The 19,520-nt window shown below is 42.5% G+C and overlaps 2 protein-coding genes across 9 annotated transcripts; one reads left to right on the top strand and one right to left on the bottom strand.

Moving 5' to 3' along the window:
* Window positions 1-65: 65 nt before the first annotated feature.
* On the bottom strand, window positions 66-6,495 carry LOC110512421 (zinc finger protein 384). 8 transcript variants are annotated; one of them, XM_036971156.1, is made up of 11 exons: window positions 6,322-6,495; window positions 5,492-5,556; window positions 5,164-5,362; window positions 4,938-5,051; window positions 4,672-4,838; window positions 4,408-4,502; window positions 3,345-3,569; window positions 2,704-2,871; window positions 1,943-2,021; window positions 1,547-1,705; window positions 66-1,382 (listed from the first exon to the last, which is right to left on the bottom strand). In XM_036971156.1, exons 2-11 carry the CDS (start codon window positions 5,549-5,551, stop codon window positions 996-998), a joined length of 1,653 nt encoding a protein of 550 aa, XP_036827051.1. In that variant the 5' UTR covers window positions 5,552-5,556; window positions 6,322-6,495; the 3' UTR covers window positions 66-995. The 8 variants fall into 8 exon arrangements, with proteins under 8 accessions (XP_036827051.1, XP_036827064.1, XP_036827057.1 ...); XM_036971169.1 differs by having other exon boundaries at window positions 4,408-4,484; XM_036971162.1 differs by lacking the exon at window positions 6,322-6,495 and adding an exon at window positions 6,226-6,246.
* A 132-nt stretch (window positions 6,496-6,627) lies between these two features.
* Window positions 6,628-18,810, top strand: LOC110512409 (DDB1- and CUL4-associated factor 13). Its single transcript, XM_021592817.2, has 11 exons — window positions 6,628-7,022; window positions 7,151-7,350; window positions 7,543-7,650; window positions 8,149-8,238; window positions 8,495-8,650; window positions 9,460-9,537; window positions 10,820-10,902; window positions 11,208-11,372; window positions 11,543-11,678; window positions 16,849-17,012; window positions 17,814-18,810. The coding sequence occupies exons 1-11, from the start codon at window positions 6,953-6,955 to the stop codon at window positions 17,899-17,901; spliced, it is 1,338 nt and encodes a 445-aa protein (XP_021448492.1). The 5' UTR covers window positions 6,628-6,952; the 3' UTR covers window positions 17,902-18,810.
* The last annotated feature ends 710 nt before the right edge of the window (window positions 18,811-19,520 follow it).

Genomic DNA, 19,520 nt, shown 5'->3' with positions numbered 1-19,520 from the left:
GCGATCTTCAAAGTGAATCTTTATCATTACTGCAAGTGCACAATGTGTTACAGGAAGGCAAATTGTTGGATTTCAGTGAGGTTTTTATTGTTTGATAAGGGAAAACACTATTTTCATACGTATCAGTCTGTTTGTAAAGGCTCATACACTTTAGTATAACAGTAGTGGAAGTATAGTCAATATATTTGGATAACAATGATATTCTTAAGACACAAAATAAATATGACAAGAAATACATAGAACAAGTACCAGCTGATCACATTCCCTTCCCAGTTCTTACAGGGTCAGGTGAGGTAAACAGGATTGGCTTCTGGACTGAAGCTAAATATCAAAGTGTTATATAGTATAGATTATACATTTATTTTTAACACGCACACACACATATACACTGGTATGTATATCAATATATACTTTAGCAGGCCTTTTTTGTTTTTTACAGAGCCTACTTCCCTTTTTTTTTCCAGTGAAAAAGATTTGTGAGCACATTTTACAAGGTAATTACAGTAACCATGACAACGATGATGTAATCAAAACCTGATAGTATCTGTGGGAAAGTAGAAAAATTTACCTTAACAATTCTCTGTTAGTTTACGTGACCACAATCAAAGTTGTGTTCGTATGGAGTAGAAGGATAAAAAAAAAAAAAAGAGAGAACATCTCTTCACTCATTGTTCTCTTTCAGTCATTTTGTGTCTCTCTTCCACACCATTGCAGTGACGGACAGAGAAACACTCCTTTACAAACAGTATACACTAGCCATTCATTATAAAAGAGTACAAAAACACACAAACTCAACATTGGCTAAATGAAATAAAAGTGAGAAACAAGTACAAAAAAGTACAAAAAGTCCATCTCTGTTCGAACATCTCTTATTCCTCTTCCATTGCCCACCTTTCAGGCACATCTTCCTATATCCCCTCTGTATTGCTTTTATCCAGTCTGTCCATAGGGCTCCTCCAGTTTCTCTCAGTCTCTACCACTCCTCCCTCCCACCCCTATGAGTTTAGGTGCTCCACCTGAATGGTGGAGGTAGCCACGGTGAGACAGAGGTCCTTGTGGGTCGCTAGGTCTGCCACACTGACTGATTTGAACTGGATGTCCCCTGCAGCGACTGTTTTATACTGGTGCAGGTCAAAAGGGCAGGATGCCGTCTCTGTCTGAGAGTAGCTGCCCTGGTTTTGTCCTTGTCCATGATCTCCACCTTGTCCTCCGGCTCGGACTGCCCCACTATCAGTGCCCTCTCCTCGGCCGTGAGAACTTCCCTGGTTCTGGGTATGGCTTTGGTTCTGTTGGTTCTGCTGAGAGTGCTGTGCAGCAGCCACCGCCGCTGCAGTGAGCGGGTCTGAGTTGTGTTTCTGCATGTGTTTCACCAGGTACGTCTCCTGAGAATAGAATACAGAGGGTTAGAGCGAGAGTTGACAAGTGTGCACCAACACACACTATGCACAGACATGCACACTGTCTGAAGCCTGTGAAAATATCTGTTGAAAGTTAAAGGTCTGCGACTACTACATGCTGGGTGCCTTAACAGTGGTGTTTATCTTACAGAGGTGTATGTGCGGTTGCAGAGGCCACAGGAGTAGAGCTTGGCGTGTTTGACCGTGTGAGTGGACAGGTGGACTTCCAGACTGGCTGCGTCCGTGTAACCACGGTTACAGTTGGTGCACTTGAAGGGTTTGTCCTTGTTGTGCTGCCGTCTGTGGGACTGGAACAAAACAGGACCGTTCAGGACTCATCTTCAAATGGGTATTTGTAAGACTGTAACTACTAAGGGTTAGTATTACTAAGCTTTCACCACTGAGAATAAAAACCAAAGAAAAGGGACAGTAGTCACCTGTAGGTTGGAGAGTTAAAAAGGGACAGTAGTCACCTGTAGGTTGGAGAGTTAAAAAGGGACAGTAGTCACCTGTAGGTTGGAGAGTTAAAAAGGGACAGTAGTCACCTGTAGGTTGGAGAGTTGTGTGAAGGATTTCTCACAGCCCGTATGAACACACTTATAAGGCCTGTCTCCTGTGTGGATCCTACAGAAGCATGGGAGAAATGTAAACGGGCCCTCCATATTCTCCTTTCAGCTATCCTGTGATCCACACCATTACAGATGAGGGAGATGAAGAGAGGAAAACACTGTAGACTATTGAGATGTCCCCAGATAGAGATGGAAAGTCTATTGAGAGTCTCCCCCCCACAGAGAAAGTCTATTGAGAGTCTCCCCCCCACAGAGAAAAAGTATATTGAGAGTCTCCCCCCCACAGAGAAGTATATTGAGAGTCTCCCCCCCACAGAGAAAAAGTCTATTGAGAGTCTCCCCCCCACAGAGAAAAAGTATATTGAGAGTCTCCCCCCACAGAGAAAAAGTATATTGAGAGTCTCCCCCTCACAGAGAAAAAGTCTATTGAGAGTCTCCCCCCCACAGAGAAAAAGTCTATTGACAGTCTCCCCCCCACAGAGAAAAAGTCTATTGAGAGTCCCCCCCCACAGAGAAAGTCTATTGAGAGTTCCCCCCCACAGAGAAAAAGTCTATTGAGAGTCCCCCCCCCCCCCCCCCCACAGAGAAAGTCTATTGAGAGTCCCCCCCCACAGAGAAAATGTCTATTGAGAGAGCCCCACAGAGAAAAAAATGTCTATTGCAATGCCCCCATAGAAAAAATACTAATGAAAGGCCCCCACAGAGAAAGGGGCAGATAAATAGTACATCACCCTCACCTGTTGTGCTGCTGTAGATGACTGAGCTGTCTGAAGGACTTCTGACAGAAAGAGCAGGTGTAGGGTTTCACCCCTGTGTGGATGCGGATGTGCTGGGCCAGATAGCTGGAGTTGGCAAATGACTTAGTGCAGTGGGGACACTTGTGGGGCTTGGACTCAGTGTGGTTTCTGGAAGAAAGAAGAGAAGATAGAGAGAGGGAGGAGGGGAGAACAGTGTTGCTTTTCTTTAAACCTTGATTGATGGGGAAATCACACTTAAACTCCCTCTATTACTCAGTGACTGACTTCTAAAAATTACATTTCTCTAAAACGTAACAGTATTCCACTCTGACTCAAATTCTTTTCAAACTGATCATGTATATATGTATGTATGTATGTATGTATGTGTGTGTGTGTACACGCAATAGAGAAGCAGCAATGTAGAGGTAAGGATACCAGACAGACAGACAAGAGACAGAGGGACTCAAAGTAGAGACTACATACAATCGTGCGCACGCACACACACGGCCTGCGTCTTTCCTTTTCACAGACATCCACACACACCCACCCACACAGTGCTAGCAGCCAATAGAGGGGAGAGGGGCAGGCTAGGTAAAGCCTGTAGGGTAGAGCAGGTCAGGTGGAGCTGCTGTGAGCAGTACCGTGTGTGCTGCTGTAAGTGACTGAGCTGTCTAAAGGACTTCTGGCAGTAGGAGCAGGTGTAGGGCTTGGCCCCGCTGTGGATGCGGATGTGCTGGGCCAGGTAGCTGGAGTTGGCGAATGACTTGGAGCAGTGGGGACACTTGTGGGGCTTGGCCTCTGTGTGAGACTTGGAGTGGATCTGCATGTCTGACTTACTGAAGAAGGTCACAGCACACATCCGGCACCTACGGGACAGAGAGACAGACCAGGGAGGGAGGACGAGTGGGAGAATGGGAAGACATGAAGGAAATGAGGGCATGAGCAGGTGAGAAACAGATAGATGAAAATACAAAAAGCAAGGACAAAGAGACATGGACATGAGAGATGGGCAAGGGGGAGGAAGAGAGTGGAAGAAGGGAGAAGCATGAGACAGCAAGTGGGGAAAAGAAAGGAAGAGAGCAAAAGAAAAAATACAATGGGATAGAAAGCAAAAAAAGGAGCAAATGAAATGAATGAGGGATGTGAACAAAGCAGACAGAAGAGGGAGGGAAGGGGGAAGAGAGAAAGAATCAGCAGGAAAAAGAGCAGATTCTGCTGAAGCAAGAAATAGAAAGACAAACAGATTGCTTGAAAAATAGGGAAACATTTATGAAGGAGAGAAAAAGAGAAAAAAAAGGAAGACAGAAGTAGGCGAAGGAGTGCGTGTCCAATGTGTGCAGGGATGTGTGTGTGGGGCGGATGCATGAGGGAGGCAGAGAACGTGTGTCCATGCTGCAGAGTAAACACAGTGTGTTCCAGAGAGCAGGTACATACACATAGTGAAATACTTCAGCAGGTGTGTGTGCTGCCACGGCATGCAGTGGAGTCGTTCTGTGGTTTGTGTGTGAGAGAAAGAGAAATGCCCGTGCCCAGCAGCACCTAGTGTTCATCCACAGCCTGTGTCTAACCTCTCTGTCCTGACTATCATCTACAACATACAGACATATGGGTGTGCAAGCATTCCACAGCTTCACATTCCTATGGGGATGCACAGCACAGCAGGTGTTTTTTGGCCCTTCTGTGATGCCATAGGTCCGTCCGTACCTGTAGGTCTTGTTGCAGTCTTTCCCGCCGTGGTTCTCGTCTTCGTTGGCGAGGTCGTACGGGTCAGTTGTATAATGCTGCGAAGACATAACCACCTATCAAATGTCACACAAACATTAGAATCACATCCATCATATTAAAAAGGCACACTGTTTTTGTTGTTGCTTAGTCTGAAAATCAATAGCCTGAGCTTAGTCTGGAATTGTTTTAGAGGGAATAGGTTTGATTTTGGTTACTAAGGAGTTACTATGTTATTGGTCTCACCTGCCCCCCTGACGCCAAGTGAGCCAGAATCAACGCCTCATTTCCGGCAGAGAGGGTGTGGCCACCAGCAAGCACCCCCCTCCCTAGTGTTGACTTCTTCTTCCTTCCTCGCTTCAAAGGTGTCGGCATGACGATCACCTGGGGGGTTCCACCTTCCTGTTTCTTGTCTAAGTGAAAAAGGTGTGTCAGAGCTTGACAGTACGTGAGTGAAGTGTGTATTTTTCAGTGTTAGGATAAAGGAGGGTGGAGACAATCGTGTGTGTTACCTGGAGTGTGCAGTGTAGAGACGATCATGGTGGGATGTCCAGAGACAAAGGACTGAGAGGAGGAGGCAGGAGAGACCAGCTGTGTACCTTGAGGGGTAGTGATGACCAGACCCGCTGCAGAGAGGGGAACATTTAAATAAGACACAAAACAGACATTGATGGAAAAAGACAATGCAAAAGTGTGATAAATAGTACACTAACAATAACAATTGACACACACACACACCTGCTGTCATGATACCAGTGGAAGCTACGGGCACCACAGTGATGTTCTGGGTGTGAGGGGGGTGTAGGTGACCCCCTTGGCCCTGCCCCCCTCCCTCCTGCTTGGGGACAGTGAGCATGGTTGTCTGGTAATGAGAGGAGGGGAAGGAAGTGTTCTTCTCCTGGTCCTTCAGTTGCTTCAGGAACATGGCATTCTCAATCTGACAGAGAAAGTGAGAAATCCTTCTTACAAAATTCCAACCTACAAAAATAGTATTTGCTACAATCCAAAGGTGTCACTTGCAATATACTTTAACATTTTAAACGGAAATGTGTTTCACTAAACATACCTGTCCTTGTACAGGCACAGGGGACCAGAAGTACTGAGAGTTAAAATGGGAATCCTCCATAATTTCTGTAATGGAAGAGTAACACGGCCATATCACCACTGGGCCAAACAGCTAATCACTCATCAATTGAAATAAAATTGGCTACATTGTTGTACGTCCGACTGGCACCTTTGGGCGAAAATAATCTTAAATCATTTAAATGTCACTTCACATACATTAGCTAGCTAATGAAACAATAAATGGTAACTATGTTGGTACTTTATTCGGTTAGAAAGCTGAAATATTTGGACACATATTACAATAATTATGCCCCCGGGTTACACAATGATATGACTTGGCTAGCTAGGTCATTTAGCTTCCTACTATAAATGTGCATTGTTGTGGTTGCATAGAAAGGAGGATTGTGCTAGCTCGCTATTACATGGGGTTTCCCCTTCAAAGTAATTAATTTGGTGATGGGTGGTGATACAATGTAGCTAAGCAATAATTCGAACACAAATACGATGTCTAGGTTGCTAACGTTACTTGTTAGCATTTTTCTGAGCTGCAAGTGCAATCCAATTCCTTGCTAGGCGTTTACAGTTAACTAGACGTTCTAATAAAACCACGAGAGGAATGTTATCGGACTCTTGCGTCTTCGACGCCTGTGAAAATAGAAAAAGCAAAGCACAAAAAAAATCGAGGATAAAAAAAAACTGAAGGTGAGAGAGAAAAAAAAACTATCTCGCACAGACTTCCGGCTGTCCAGACAGAGAAGAGACTCGTCGGGTACAAGTCGCTCAAATTGAAAGTGAAGTACTATGATTATGAAGACAAATAACAGCATTTACCCGCGCTGACAGCGCTTTCTCCCTTCCCGTAATTCCCGTAGCCCGATACAGTTCAGAAACTATGTTCAAATCTTTCAGATTTTACAAATTCAACGAGTTTTTTTTCTCTCTTTTTTTTCTATTTTTTTCTTCCTTATGGAGTCGCTTGTCTGCGCTGCACTTCCTTCGAAGAAGGTCGAGTTAAACTCTGTGAAGAAACAAAGCTCTCTGAGTGTGTGGTGATGTCATTTCCGTCGAATGAGGTCTAATTTTTGAAGCTTCAAATTGGTACTATCGCTTTGCTATTAAATATATAAAACGCAAATCAATGCAATTTCTCCTTCTGCGTATTTTACTGCAATGTAATAAACATAAAAAAGTTGTCATGTCCCACAAGAAGTCTAATTTAGTAAGATATCTGAAGCCCAAAGTACAGTGATAATCAGTCCACATGGTGTCACCAAAGATCTTTGGTAATGTTCTGTCTGGTCGCTGTAAGCGCAATCAACAAACACACTTCCGTCAAATAAGGGCGGATATTGCCCTCAACATCCGGTAGGTGAGGTCACACGTAAACACATGGCCGTGCGAAACATTTTACCGTGTTACATTTTTGGTGGAAGAAGTATAGAGTTTTATACACATTCACGCAATGAAAGTTAAAGTCCTCTCCAGGAATCCGGACGACTATGTCCGTGAGACGAAGTTGGATATCCAGCGTGGTAAGTACAGATAGTTAGCCAGCTAGTGCATATTAGCTAACACACAGTTCAATCCACTGTATAGAGCTATAGCTAGCTCAATCAACACTGGCAAAAAAACGTATTCTAACAGTGTATGTAACCTACAGTACCAAGAAATTACGACCCGTCCCTCCATCCGTTCGAGGTGCCAAGAGAATACACCCGTGCCCTGAATGCCACCAAGCTGGAGCGCGTGTTCGCCAAGCCGTTCCTGGCTTCTCTGGACGGCCACAGGGATGGGGTGAACTGCATGGCCAAGCACCCCAAGAGCCTCTCCACAATGCTGTCCGGCTCCTGCGATGGAGAGGTAGTTAACTAACTAACTATACTTTGAGTTAGCAATGGCCTGGTTAAATATGAGTTGATTGCAAATCTAAGAATTATAGGCTACATGTCTAACTTTGGAATGGTCAAACATATATAATGATAAGTCTGTGCATTGAGATGGTGCATCTAAATGACCTGTTTATACTGTAAGACTAACTGATTTGTTTCTCAGCTGAAGGTGTGGAATCTAACCAAACGTGAGTGTGTTCGTACACTCCAGGCCCATGAAGGCTTTGTCAGGGGGATGGTCGTCCGCTTCTGTGGCACCTCCTTCTTTACGGTACAGTATCTGTTCCACTATCCAGGGTTGTATTCACTAGGGCACACTGTAACTTAATGTTGTGCAATGGACAAGTTCACATAGAACCTTCTGGCCCATTTGCTTCCGTTTCCTGTCTAGTGGATACTAACCAGACCAGGGGTATATTCATTACTCGGATTCCGTTGCAACAGACCAAACATTTTGCAACGGAATCCAAGTAATGAATAGACCCCTGGTCTGGTAAACTGTTTACCGTTTAAGTAAACAGAAAGGTCCCTCCCAGTTTCAATCTGAATTGCTCTAATAGAAACTCTTGTTTTGGTTGCAATTTTTTTTCCATTTGGAGTAAACAGTTTCCATTGCAAAATGTTTTACAACAGACTAAATTAATTCACCCCTGGGTTCATCTCACAGAATGGTTGCCATCTGCTGAATTATAGGCTTGTGACACAACTTCATTATGAATCAACCTCGAACTTCTGTGAAAGTAAACATGCTTGTGTTTCTGAATAACAGGTTGGTGATGACAAGACTATAAAACAGTGGAAGATGGAGACTCCCAGCTACGGAGAGGAAGAGGAACCTCTCAATACTATTCTTGGAAAGGTATGGAGGAGGACGTGTCTGTCTGTCATTATTCTGCTCAGTTAATATCTCAGAGCGTGTATCTCTGACCAAACCTATCGGATTTCATTAAGCAACGCTGTAAAATGTGCATACCATCGAGTGGACCGATCATTAAAGATTGTGATGATGATAAGAATTATGGGTTTGGAGATATTCCTTACAGTCAGGGTGACTGGTTGTTGTAATGTATTCCCTCAAGTCTGTGATGATGATTGAGGATGTTTGTTCCTTCCAGTCTGTGTTCACCAGCATCGACCACCACCAGAAGGAGGGTGTGTTTGTGACGTGTGGCCAGCAGGTGGATATCTGGGATGAGCAACGCAGCAGCCCCATCCGCTCCTTCTCCTGGGGCGTGGACAGTTTCAGCTGCGTCCGCTTCAACCCTGTAGAGGTAATCAACTCTTTCCCTGTGTGGATTGTAGCAGAAGTAGTATGATTCCTGATCATGGATCAGGTCCATATAATCTTGTTAATTATAATCTGAAAGGCAAAGCTGGTCCTAAATTAGCACTTCTGCTCTGTGACTCTTGGTGAATACAGACCCTGACATTGCTATAGAACAGACACAAGGCGTAACCCAGACACGTCACAGAGGCTATAAAGCTGAAGTATCCGTTTTAGAATGTTTTCTGACCACCAAAATGTATAGTAGTGAGAGGAAGTCCAGTCGCGGGTGGTGGGAGAGGATGGGACTAGGTGAAACTGGGATGACATTCTGCAAATTCTCATTGTTGAAACAATACATTTTTCTGTTCCCAAAATTAGAATCTGTTACGAACACAGTGTACTAATATTTATAGATTTGACGCTTTGCCAAACTGGGGGAAAAAATGCGTTGTTTAGAAGGAGTGCATGGTCGAATTGAGATTGTGCGCACACACACACCCCACAGAGGAGGCGTTCCCTAATGGAAATATGCAAATACATGCTAAAACGCACCAATAGGATCTTGCTAGCTCGTGCTTGGCTTTGCCTACCTCCTTGCTTGTTATGCCCACTATGCTTTGCCTGCTCAAACTGTAAACGACACAGATTAACTATCTTGTGTTTGTTATAGATATCTTTGGCTATAGCCTCCATTCACCACAATAATGGAGGCTATACCCATATCAGGACTATGTAGGTCAAAGGTTGTATAAAACACAGAATTGTATGACTTTTAGAAAAATGTTTAGTTGACCTTCCTGCTTTTCTCCTCAGACTGAACTTCTAGCAAGTTGTGCCTCTGACAGAAGTATTGTGCTGTATGACATGAGGGAAGCGACACCTCTTAAAAAGGTACATTTCTACGTTTACATCCCAAATGACACCCTATTTAGTACACTACCATTTGACGAGGGCTCGTAGGGTGCTGTTTGGGATGCTACCCATTAGAACTGCACAAGTAATCGAAATTGACATGTGCAATATCCATATCGCAAGAGGCTGCAATATTTTGAATTGCCACTTAGCCATCTGTCTAACGCCCGTTTTTAAAAACTTTTGATATATTACTCTAGTTGAAGAGTTCTCCTTCTCTCCTCTTTTGGCCGCTTCCCAATCTCACACACAAAGCCCCGGCCCCTGTCACTCAAGCAGGCAGTTCCTCGTGCTCCAGATTCACTGCATGCATTGACCAAACAGCATGCAGTCAACAGATTTCTTTCTAACAAGAACGACACAGCTTTCCACTTTGCTTCTTAATATAAATTCACCTTTTCTTTATTTTTCTATTCGTTTGTGTAACTTGCACTCTGCAAAACACTCATTAGCTGAAAATGTGCCTAGAATTTCTTAGCAAGGCTAATCGCTTCCTAGCTAATTCCACTGATTGCAAATCTTGCTAGAAATCTTTTGCTCTAATATTGGACAATACCAATGGTGGAGTATATCATTGTTTGTGAAACAGCTTGTTCTTATCAGAGGAAAAGGATAATAATATTGTAAAGTCTTTGTCTGAATGTACCTATTTATTTAAATCTAATTAGGGTCCCATTTAATTTAGTTGACTGAACACATTCTCATTTACAGCAATGACCTGGGGAATAGTTACAGGGGAGAGGAAGGAGCCCTTTAGGTAGCCAGATTAGGAATTCAGGACAACGGGGTTAACACCTCTACTCTTACGATAAGTGCCATGGAATCTTTAGTGACCACAGGGAGTCGGGTCAGAGGCAAGGCAGCAGTGGGATGCAGGATGGTAGGCTGCTGGCCATGGGAAACATGGTAAACGCTGACCAACACTTTGGTTCTTACTCTGTCACAACCATCTCCTCCCTTTCCTCGTTGTCATGCCAAACAAAACTGCATTCCAAGTAGCCACTGTATTCCAACCATAACATTTGAATGATCATTCTATTTCTATGATTCCAACAGGAAAACCAAGTGTTTTGATGTAAAATCGCAATCTCAATATTTGGTAGAAAAATTGGCGTTAGATTTTTTGCCCATATCGTCCAGCCCTACTGCCCATGACTTTGCCCTTTACTAAACTCATTTCCCATTCCATACTGTCCTCTCATTACTGGAATGTGTCTAATGGTTAGTGTATTGAAGAATGAATGTGTGATTTCCTATATAGGTAATCATGAATATGAGGAGCAACACTTTGTGCTGGAATCCCATGGAAGCCTATAACTTTACCTGCTCTAATGAAGATTACAAGTGAGTGATGCAATTCAACATGTGTTGAGTTTACAACATGTTCACCACATCACATAGGCCTCATTCATTCCTGGAGAGAAGTTTGTATTTCCAATGCTAATAATGATTTTGTTCATGCAATTGTTTGGGGAGTCATAGAATTATTATTTCTAATGTACATTTACACTTATTTTACAATAACAGCATGTCTCACGAGTGTTTGTATTTACTGTCCTTGCACCACAAATGAGAGAAGCACGGTGGTGTGTGTTAACATCTCTTCTTTGTATTTATTAACCAACCGCATGCGTTTCCTGCCCCTTCAGTCTGTATACATATGATATGAGGTACCTGGACAAGCCTTTCACCGTCCACATGGACCATGTCTCAGCCGTGCTGGATGTAGACTACTCTCCAACTGGTAAGGAGTTTGTCTCGGCCAGCTTTGACAAGACCATCCGCATCTTCCCCAAAGACAGTGGCCACAGCAGGTTAGTGGTGCCAGGGGTTCAGACACTGGGTTCCAGCAGCTTGCTGGCTACTCCAGGGTTGTTGTTCTGAATCCTACGTCTCCGTGTGTGTTTATCATCAGCTTTGATGTATTTATTTTTGTACAGCAACATTGTGTTCAGTGTGTGTGGTTGTGTGTGTGACTTCACAGGGAGGTGTACCACACCAAGCGCATGCAGCACGTCATCTCCATAAAGTGGTCGTCAGACAACAAGTACATCCTGAGTGCTTCAGATGAGATGAACATCCGACTGTGGAAGGCCAACGCTGCTGAGAAGTTGGGATTGGTGAGACACAGTCCTCTTCCTCTCCTTTAGAAGTAGTGTACGCACGTCCTGTAACTTGCAGGTGTCGGGTATCAAAGTAATGTCATGAAAGAAAGATGGATCCCAGATACATTTTTAGTTCTTACCAATAACTGATAGGCCCATATGCTAATATTCTGATGCATTTGTTGGAGCTCTGATTTTGGCCTTCCGTTTTGCGAGTTTGCTGGATTCCTCAACCTGCCATGGCCTGATGCCCACTGTGGTACGCTCTGCATGGTAAGAGAGAGAGAGGCCAGGGTGCCAACAGCAGTGGCACTGCCAAGGGCTCTGATGGATGCTGACTGACTTGGAACAGAATCACTTTCAATAAGTACAATGGATCAATAGGGACAGCAGAGCAGGGTTAGTGACAGACTGGAGCTATTTGGAACTCTTGATTACCAATAGACACAGTCTGACCAGTCAGTCAGTGTGGGCAATGTGGCACTATAGAGTGGATTTAAAGGGATAGTTCACTAAAATGTATTTTTGGGGAAATAGTGACTTGAATTACTTAGAGGTGTTCCAGCAGGCTAACGTTAGCATCGCCCAGCCCAAATATTGGATGTACTTTTTGCCCACTTTGGCATTACTGTTATGTTTTCTTTAACCTCTTAACTCTCTGTATGTTCAATACATTATTTACACATTGCCTGAAATATAAGGTTCTGTTTTGCGTATCTTAAACATTCTAACACCATCTAGCCTTACTCCTTTCATCTGATGCCAAAACCAGCATTTAGCGTACAAGGATGAATTGCAAGGGAGATGAATGGATGTTGTTTGGTGCCATCTCCAATATCCATCCCCCTTCTGCTTCGCTCTTCCTTATTCCCTTAATGCAGCTTAACACTGGAGAATTGGGAACATTTTGGCACTTGTTTTACTGTCAGTGTATAAGAGGTGATTTATTCTGTAGCTTTGCACTTAAACAGATCAGACGAGCCCAGCTGCTATCAGCAGTTTGAATAGGCCCAATCACTTAAAGAGAGAGGCCACTCTGGAAATAATGAAGCATTAACAATCAAGTTGGACTGGAGGGTCTTTAATTAAAAATAAATGCTGAATCAAGGCTGTCTGTCAGATCTCAGGAAGAGTGGAAGTCTTCAGCCTGTTTGTTGCAACTGCAGTGTCTCTCTCTGGTTTTTGGCTTTTGATGCCTTTCTATGAGATTACCTTTGACCTCACTGTGACTGTGTCATTCTTTTTTGTCCCGTGATCCTATTTTTCATGTTACTTGGAGTAACATTGACCTTTGACATATTGTAAATTCACCTTTTGAAATCGCACCAATTATTGTATGTATCACACATTCTCATGACAGTCATGAGAAGTATGGCTATATATAGCCTATACATACAGCAAGCTCAAAGTATTGGGCAGTGACACATTCTTTGTTTTTGGCTTTGTACGCCAGCACTTCACACTCCATATCAGGTGAACCGTTTAGAAATGACAGCACTTTACACTCCATATCAGGTGAACCGTTTAGAAATGACAGCACTTTACACTCCATATCAGGTGAACCGTTTAGAAATGACAGCACTTTTCACTCCATATTAGGTGAACCGTTTAGAAATGACAGCACTTTTCACTCCATATTAGGTGAACCGTTTAGAAATGACAGCACTTTTCACTCCATATCAGGTGAACCGTTTAGAAATGACAGCACTTTTTGTACAGTTGGGGGGACTATACAAAAAGTGCTGTCATTTCTAAACGGTTCACCTGATATGGAGTGAAAAGTGCTGTCATTTCTAATGGGGGGGCCATTTTACGAAGACCAAAAGTATTGGTACAAATTCACTTGTGTAGTGAAGAGTTGAGTATTTGGTCCCATATTCCTAGCACACAATGTTTACATCAAGCTTGTGAATATACAAATTTGTTGAATGCTTTTGCTGTTTGTTTTGGTGGTTTCAGATCATTTTGTGCCCCATAGAAATGAATGGTAAATAAGGTATTATATCATATTGGAGTCACTTTTATTGTAAATAAGAATAAAATGTTTCTAAATACTTCTACGTTAATGTGGATGATACCATGACCAAAACACACAGCTACCATGACCAAAACTCACAGTAAATGCATCCAAAAATGTTGTAGTCACAGGTTTAATGTAATCATTGCGTGCTAGGAATGTGGGACCAAATACACACATAAGTGAATTTGCCCCAATACTTTTGGTCCCTTAAATGGTTGTGGGAATTTCTAAACGGTACACCCGATATGGATGAAAATACCCTCAAATTAAAGCTGACAGTCTGCACTTTAACCTCAGTCATTGTATCATTTCAAAACCAAAGTGCTGGAGTACAGAGCCAAAACAACACATTTGTCACTGTCCCAATACATTTGGAGCTCACTATCTCTGGAAACACGGCTCATACAGCTACATAACACCTTAAGCCTACTACTCATTTTCTATTGAAAGAGCGTGGAGGCCATCACTGCAGAGTCAGTGTTGCTCTGCTCCTTTTTCACTGTAAATGTTCAGGTTTTCATAAATAACATTTAACAGGTTGTTGGCCTGGTCTAAGGGAAGCAGTGTACCTCAACATCAGCAGCAGCTATTAGCTAATCTCCCTTCAAATTGAATTGATTATAATTAGAATAAAAGCCTTGGAAGAGTGGCCAATTAGAGATCCTCGGAAACTACGTCCGGAGAGAATGAGAGACGCTCAAGATTTTTTATGAGGGAGAGGAAGGGAGATGGAGAGTGAAGGGTGTGTTGGATGGCTGTCTACAGCCTGCTCTCGGACCATTCATTCAGATTAGAATGTGAATGTTTTTTATGTACTACTTACTGTGCTAGGACTGGTCGATAGGTTGGTCGTTAGGCTGTTAGTCGACCAGTATTGTTTTTAGTTGAGCAGTAGTAAATATACCGGACCAGACACCTACTTATTTACGAGTTTTTCTTTGTTTTTTCTCTACATTGTAGAATAGTAGTGAAGACATCAAAACTATGAAATGGCACACAGGGAATCATGTATTTTAACCAAAAAGTGTTAAACAAATCAAAATATATTTTATATTTGAGATTCTTCAAAGTAGCCACCACTTGCCTTGTGGCAGCTTTCCACACTCATTCTCTCAAACAGGTAGTCACGTGGAATGCATTTCAATTCCTTTTTAACAAGGCAAACCTGTTATTTGTGGAATTTACCTCTGCCACAGAGGATAAGGTCATTAGAGTAACTGCACCTCAGATTACAGCCCAAATAAATGTTTCTCAGAGTTCAAGTAATAAACACATCTCCACATCAACTGTTGAGATGCAGAATGCTGTGGTAGCCATGCTGGTTAAGTGTGCCTTGAATTCTAAATAAATAACTGACAGTGTCACTAACAAAGCACCATCACACCTCCTTGCTTTACGGTGGGAACCACACATGCGGAGATCATCCGTTCACCTACTCTCTAGTCTCAAAGACACGGCGGTTGGAAACAAAAATCTCACATTTGGACTCATCAGACCAAAGGACAGATTTCCACCGCTCTAATGTCCACTGCTTGTGTTTCTTGTACAAGCAAGTCTCTTCTTCTTATTGGTGTCTTTTAGTAGTGGTTTCTTTGCAACAAATCAACCATGAAGGCCTGATTCACACAGTCTCTCTGAACAGTTCATGTATTATTATTCCAGTCTTTTACCGATCTCATTGTCGGAGTGGACACATATTTTGTGCGCGCCGCAAACAATGCTACACTTGTGTGAAACAAGTTTTGGTTTGTTTCATTCCATTATTTGTTTTGTCAATTTAGTCATTGTCTTGTTTGGAGTGCTCCTGTCAATATTGAGTAAGGACACGCAACTGATTTTACGCATTGAAGTTGGCCTATAGGCTACCTGGCCTGCTCGCAAATGTAGGCATATAAATGTGCCCATTTGGGGATCTAATAGTATTTCTGATTGGCTTAATGCACCACTGCAAGCTGTGGAGCTTCTCTAATATTTTCTTCACCTCAAACAGCAAGCAAACTAAGTCTGTTTTTACATCCATTGAGAATGACAATAATTCCTACATGTATTTGAAAAATCTTTCGAGCTCTCTCCCTTTCCATAGCCAAAAAATGTCATACCCTGATCTAGTGGAAACGTCATAAAATAGGCCTACCTGATTACTTGTTATCCGTTGTGGCTTTATAGGATATTTTTTACATAGTTGGCAATATAAGTTACGTTTTAGGTTTAAAATGTTCATTTAGATTTGGATTACATTTTGATAAACTAAATGACAATGATTTTGAGATACGAAGACGTTATTATAAATGAAATTGTTGCACAAAAATGTGCATATGAGAACCATAACTGGATCTCAGATCGGTAGAAATGGTAAGATAAATTGCCAAAGTTTCCCGACTTCTCATATAGCCTATTACCGAAATCTTCGGGAGAGTAACTGCAGAATCTGCGAAAGCCAGTAGGAACGGGAGGAAGATAGTCGGGACAGGTTTTTTTTCCCCTTCTGGTTAACTTGATCTCTTGCTCCCTCTTGAGTATTTAAAAAAATCTTATTTAATCAAACAGTGAGCATCAGACAGCTCATGTATGTATGTATGTATGTATGTATGTATGTATGTATGTGTGTATGTATGTATATATGTGTGTGTGTGTGTGTGTGTGTTATTTTATTAAAACGCATAGGGTGTGTCTATATGGAAAATTACACGTTTATACATTTCGACCAATCAATGGTCGAAAGAAGAGACTACATTCAGTGATCCAAGATGGTTTTTGGTTGGGGACAGCCCTATACTGTAGATGATTGCGAATATTTTACCGTCTTATAACTAAACATGGGGCCTATCGTTCAGTCATAATATCCAAGTCACAAAGATGAACGAGCAGTAGTAGGTGTTAAAGATAACTGTATCCAAAGATGAACATTTTCAAACCTGCTTTTCCCCATGGTTTAACGTCCCAGGGGACAGTCATACAGTTAAACAATTTGATTTAGATTTCAGTTTTCCCATGAAAATGTTGTCATTATGGACGGGCAATCAGTGTATACTGATAAATGAGGCTCCCAAGTAAACCTCAGTAGTAGATTGAAATCTCTTTTGTTTGTTTATTTTCTCTCCCTTTCTCTTTTTCTTTTCTCCTTACCTACTATTTATTTTTCTCTGTCCCCCCCCTGTGGTCTAGCTGGCTCCTAGGGAGAAGGCAGCTGTGAACTACAGCCAGAAGCTGAAGGAGAAGTTCCAGCACCACCCTCAGATCCGCCGCATCTCGCGCCACCGCCACCTGCCAAAGTCCATCTACGGCCAGAGCAAGGAGCTGCGTGTCATGAAGGAGGCTCGCCGCAGGAAGTATGGGCTCCTCCTTTACCCACGCCTCTACTGTCTACCCTACAGTGGCTTTCTGTTCTTAACTATATCTGCACATATCCTCAATACTCTTGTTTGGAACAGTCTAACCACAGAAGTCTATATGTTACAGTATGTATATCAGTAGAATTGACTTCTTGGTGAAGTGCTTGGGAAGGTTAGTGTTGTTTTGGACGTTATTTGTCTGTGTTGATGGGAGGAGGTTTTCGGGTGGTTGACCTGGTCTGTGGCCTTGCCACAAAGGAAACTGTCAATCTCTGTTAACACAGTAGGTTCAGAACTACCCTGGCCTCTGTCCAAGTATGGCAGAAGGTCCATGTAGTGGTTGAGGCCGTAGCTGGCTGCCAGAATAGGTCTGACTGCCCTACCAAGGCACACTTACCCTAATGGGCGACAGGATGGTCCCTCATGACTTGGTCATCATGGGCTTTTTGCTCATTTACACTAAAGTCTCTAAGGGGATGTGATGGTGTCATCATGACCAGTTTATGATTCATCAAATATTAGTCTGTGTTGGTTTTTGGTCCTGAAACGTAGTAACACATTATTGTAATATATCATCCATGTGTACCTAGGAGCTGTGACTGAAGGCAGTGTAGCCTAGATGCTCTGTGTATTTTTCACATGTCATTATTAGTGTATTCTACATTTTATGACATCAGTCCACCTGTCTGGCACTAACTCCTTTGTGTACTCTGCTAACGGTTCTCTCTCTGTGTCTGAATATTCTCATGATTTGGTTCCTGATGTTTGAGTTAATTTCTGCCTCATTGTGTGTCCCAGGGAGAGGAACGTACGCAAGCACAGCAAGCCTGGCTCCATGCCCGTGGTGACAGAGAAAGAGAAACATGTGGTCACCGTTGTGAACTAGGACGCCAGTGACAGTATGGCGTTGGAGGACTGAAGGACTACTCTGCCTCTACAAACACTTGGGCCACGTTCAGACATACACAGCTAGTGTTGCAAAATGTCGGGATGTTTCCCAAATTCCTCTGGTTTTCCAGAAATTCCACGTACTTGGATTTCCTGCTTGGTCCCTCATGGTTCCAGGACACAGGAGGTTGGTGGCACCTTAATTGGGGAGGATGGGCTTGCGGTAATAACTGGAGCAGAATGGGATCAAATACATGGTTTCCATGTGTTTGATGTCATTCCATTTGCTCTGTTCCGGCCATTATTATGAGCCGTCCTCCCCTCAGCAGCCTCCTGTATTCCAGGAATATTCCAAACTGGATTTCTGACAAACCTGGCCACTTGGGAAAGATACCAGAATTTTGCAACCCTGCACACAATGCTGTGGATCCTTTCAGTTATATTCATGACATTCTAATCTGCAACGTTCAAAAGACTGCACCCTCCTGAACACAACCCTATCTAAAACTTTGAAAGAACTCATTCCACCTCTCCAAGGCTTATTACAAAAGAGAAATATGGGTCAATATTGTGAAGTTTGATGACATAAGTGTCCCAACTGTCATGGTAAAACTTCCTACCCCCAGATGATGACTACATGAATGCTATCGTTGGAACAGTAATTTGGGGATGATATTGTATTGAAATAAGAATACACTAGAAACCAAGAAGAACAACATGCGTCAAATATCACCAGAAGGTTTATTTTAGAAAATATCTTAAATGTTTGTCCTCCCTACACCACCACATACCTTCAGCTATTGTTTACTGATTCAGTAACCTTAGATTGCATGATGCTAAGGGTTGACTATATTGACAGTGATTTTTGTATTTATTGATACACTGCTAATAAAGATGTGGTATGATATTTTTGGGTCTGAAATGAGTACTGTTTTTTTGGTAGGCAAAATACACTGATTCTCATATCGATGCGACTTTTCAACACTTTATTACATTTTTAAAAAATATACAATTAATATCCAAGGTGCTCAGATTAGCATCATTTGTGTTTTGTTTGGCATATTTTAGTAATATATTTCTGAATGGTTATTTTAATGTGCCCGAGTTCTAGTAACCAAGGAGGTCTGTATTGTAATTGATATACCTACAGTTGAAGTCGCCAGTCTACATACACTTAGGTTGGAGTCATTAAAACTCGTTTTTCAACCACTCCACAAATTTCTTGTTCACAAACTATAGTTTTGTCAAGATAGTTAGGACATCTACTTTGTGCTTGTAATTTTTCCAACCAATTGTTTACAGTCAGATTATTTCATTTATAACTCACTGTCACAATTCCAGTGGGTCAGAAGTTTACATACACTAAGTTGACTGTACCTATAAACAGCTTGGAAAATTCCAGAAAACGTTTGACGTCATTGGAAAATCAAAAGCCAAGAGCCTCAGTAAATGAATTGTAGACCAAGTCTGGTTCATCATTGGGAGCAATTTCCAAACGCCTGAAGGTACCACGTTCATCTGTACAAACTATAGTGCGCAAGTATAAACACCAGGGGGAGGCTTGCAAGCCGAAGAACACCATACCAACTGTGAAGCACGGGGGTGGCAGCGTCATGT

The sequence above is a fragment of the Oncorhynchus mykiss genome, chromosome 3 (genome assembly GCF_013265735.2).
Source record: "Oncorhynchus mykiss isolate Arlee chromosome 3, USDA_OmykA_1.1, whole genome shotgun sequence".
NCBI lineage: Eukaryota > Metazoa > Chordata > Actinopteri > Salmoniformes > Salmonidae > Oncorhynchus > Oncorhynchus mykiss.
Note: the sequence above shows the minus strand (reverse complement) of the source record. Positions and strands in the feature narration are given on the sequence as shown.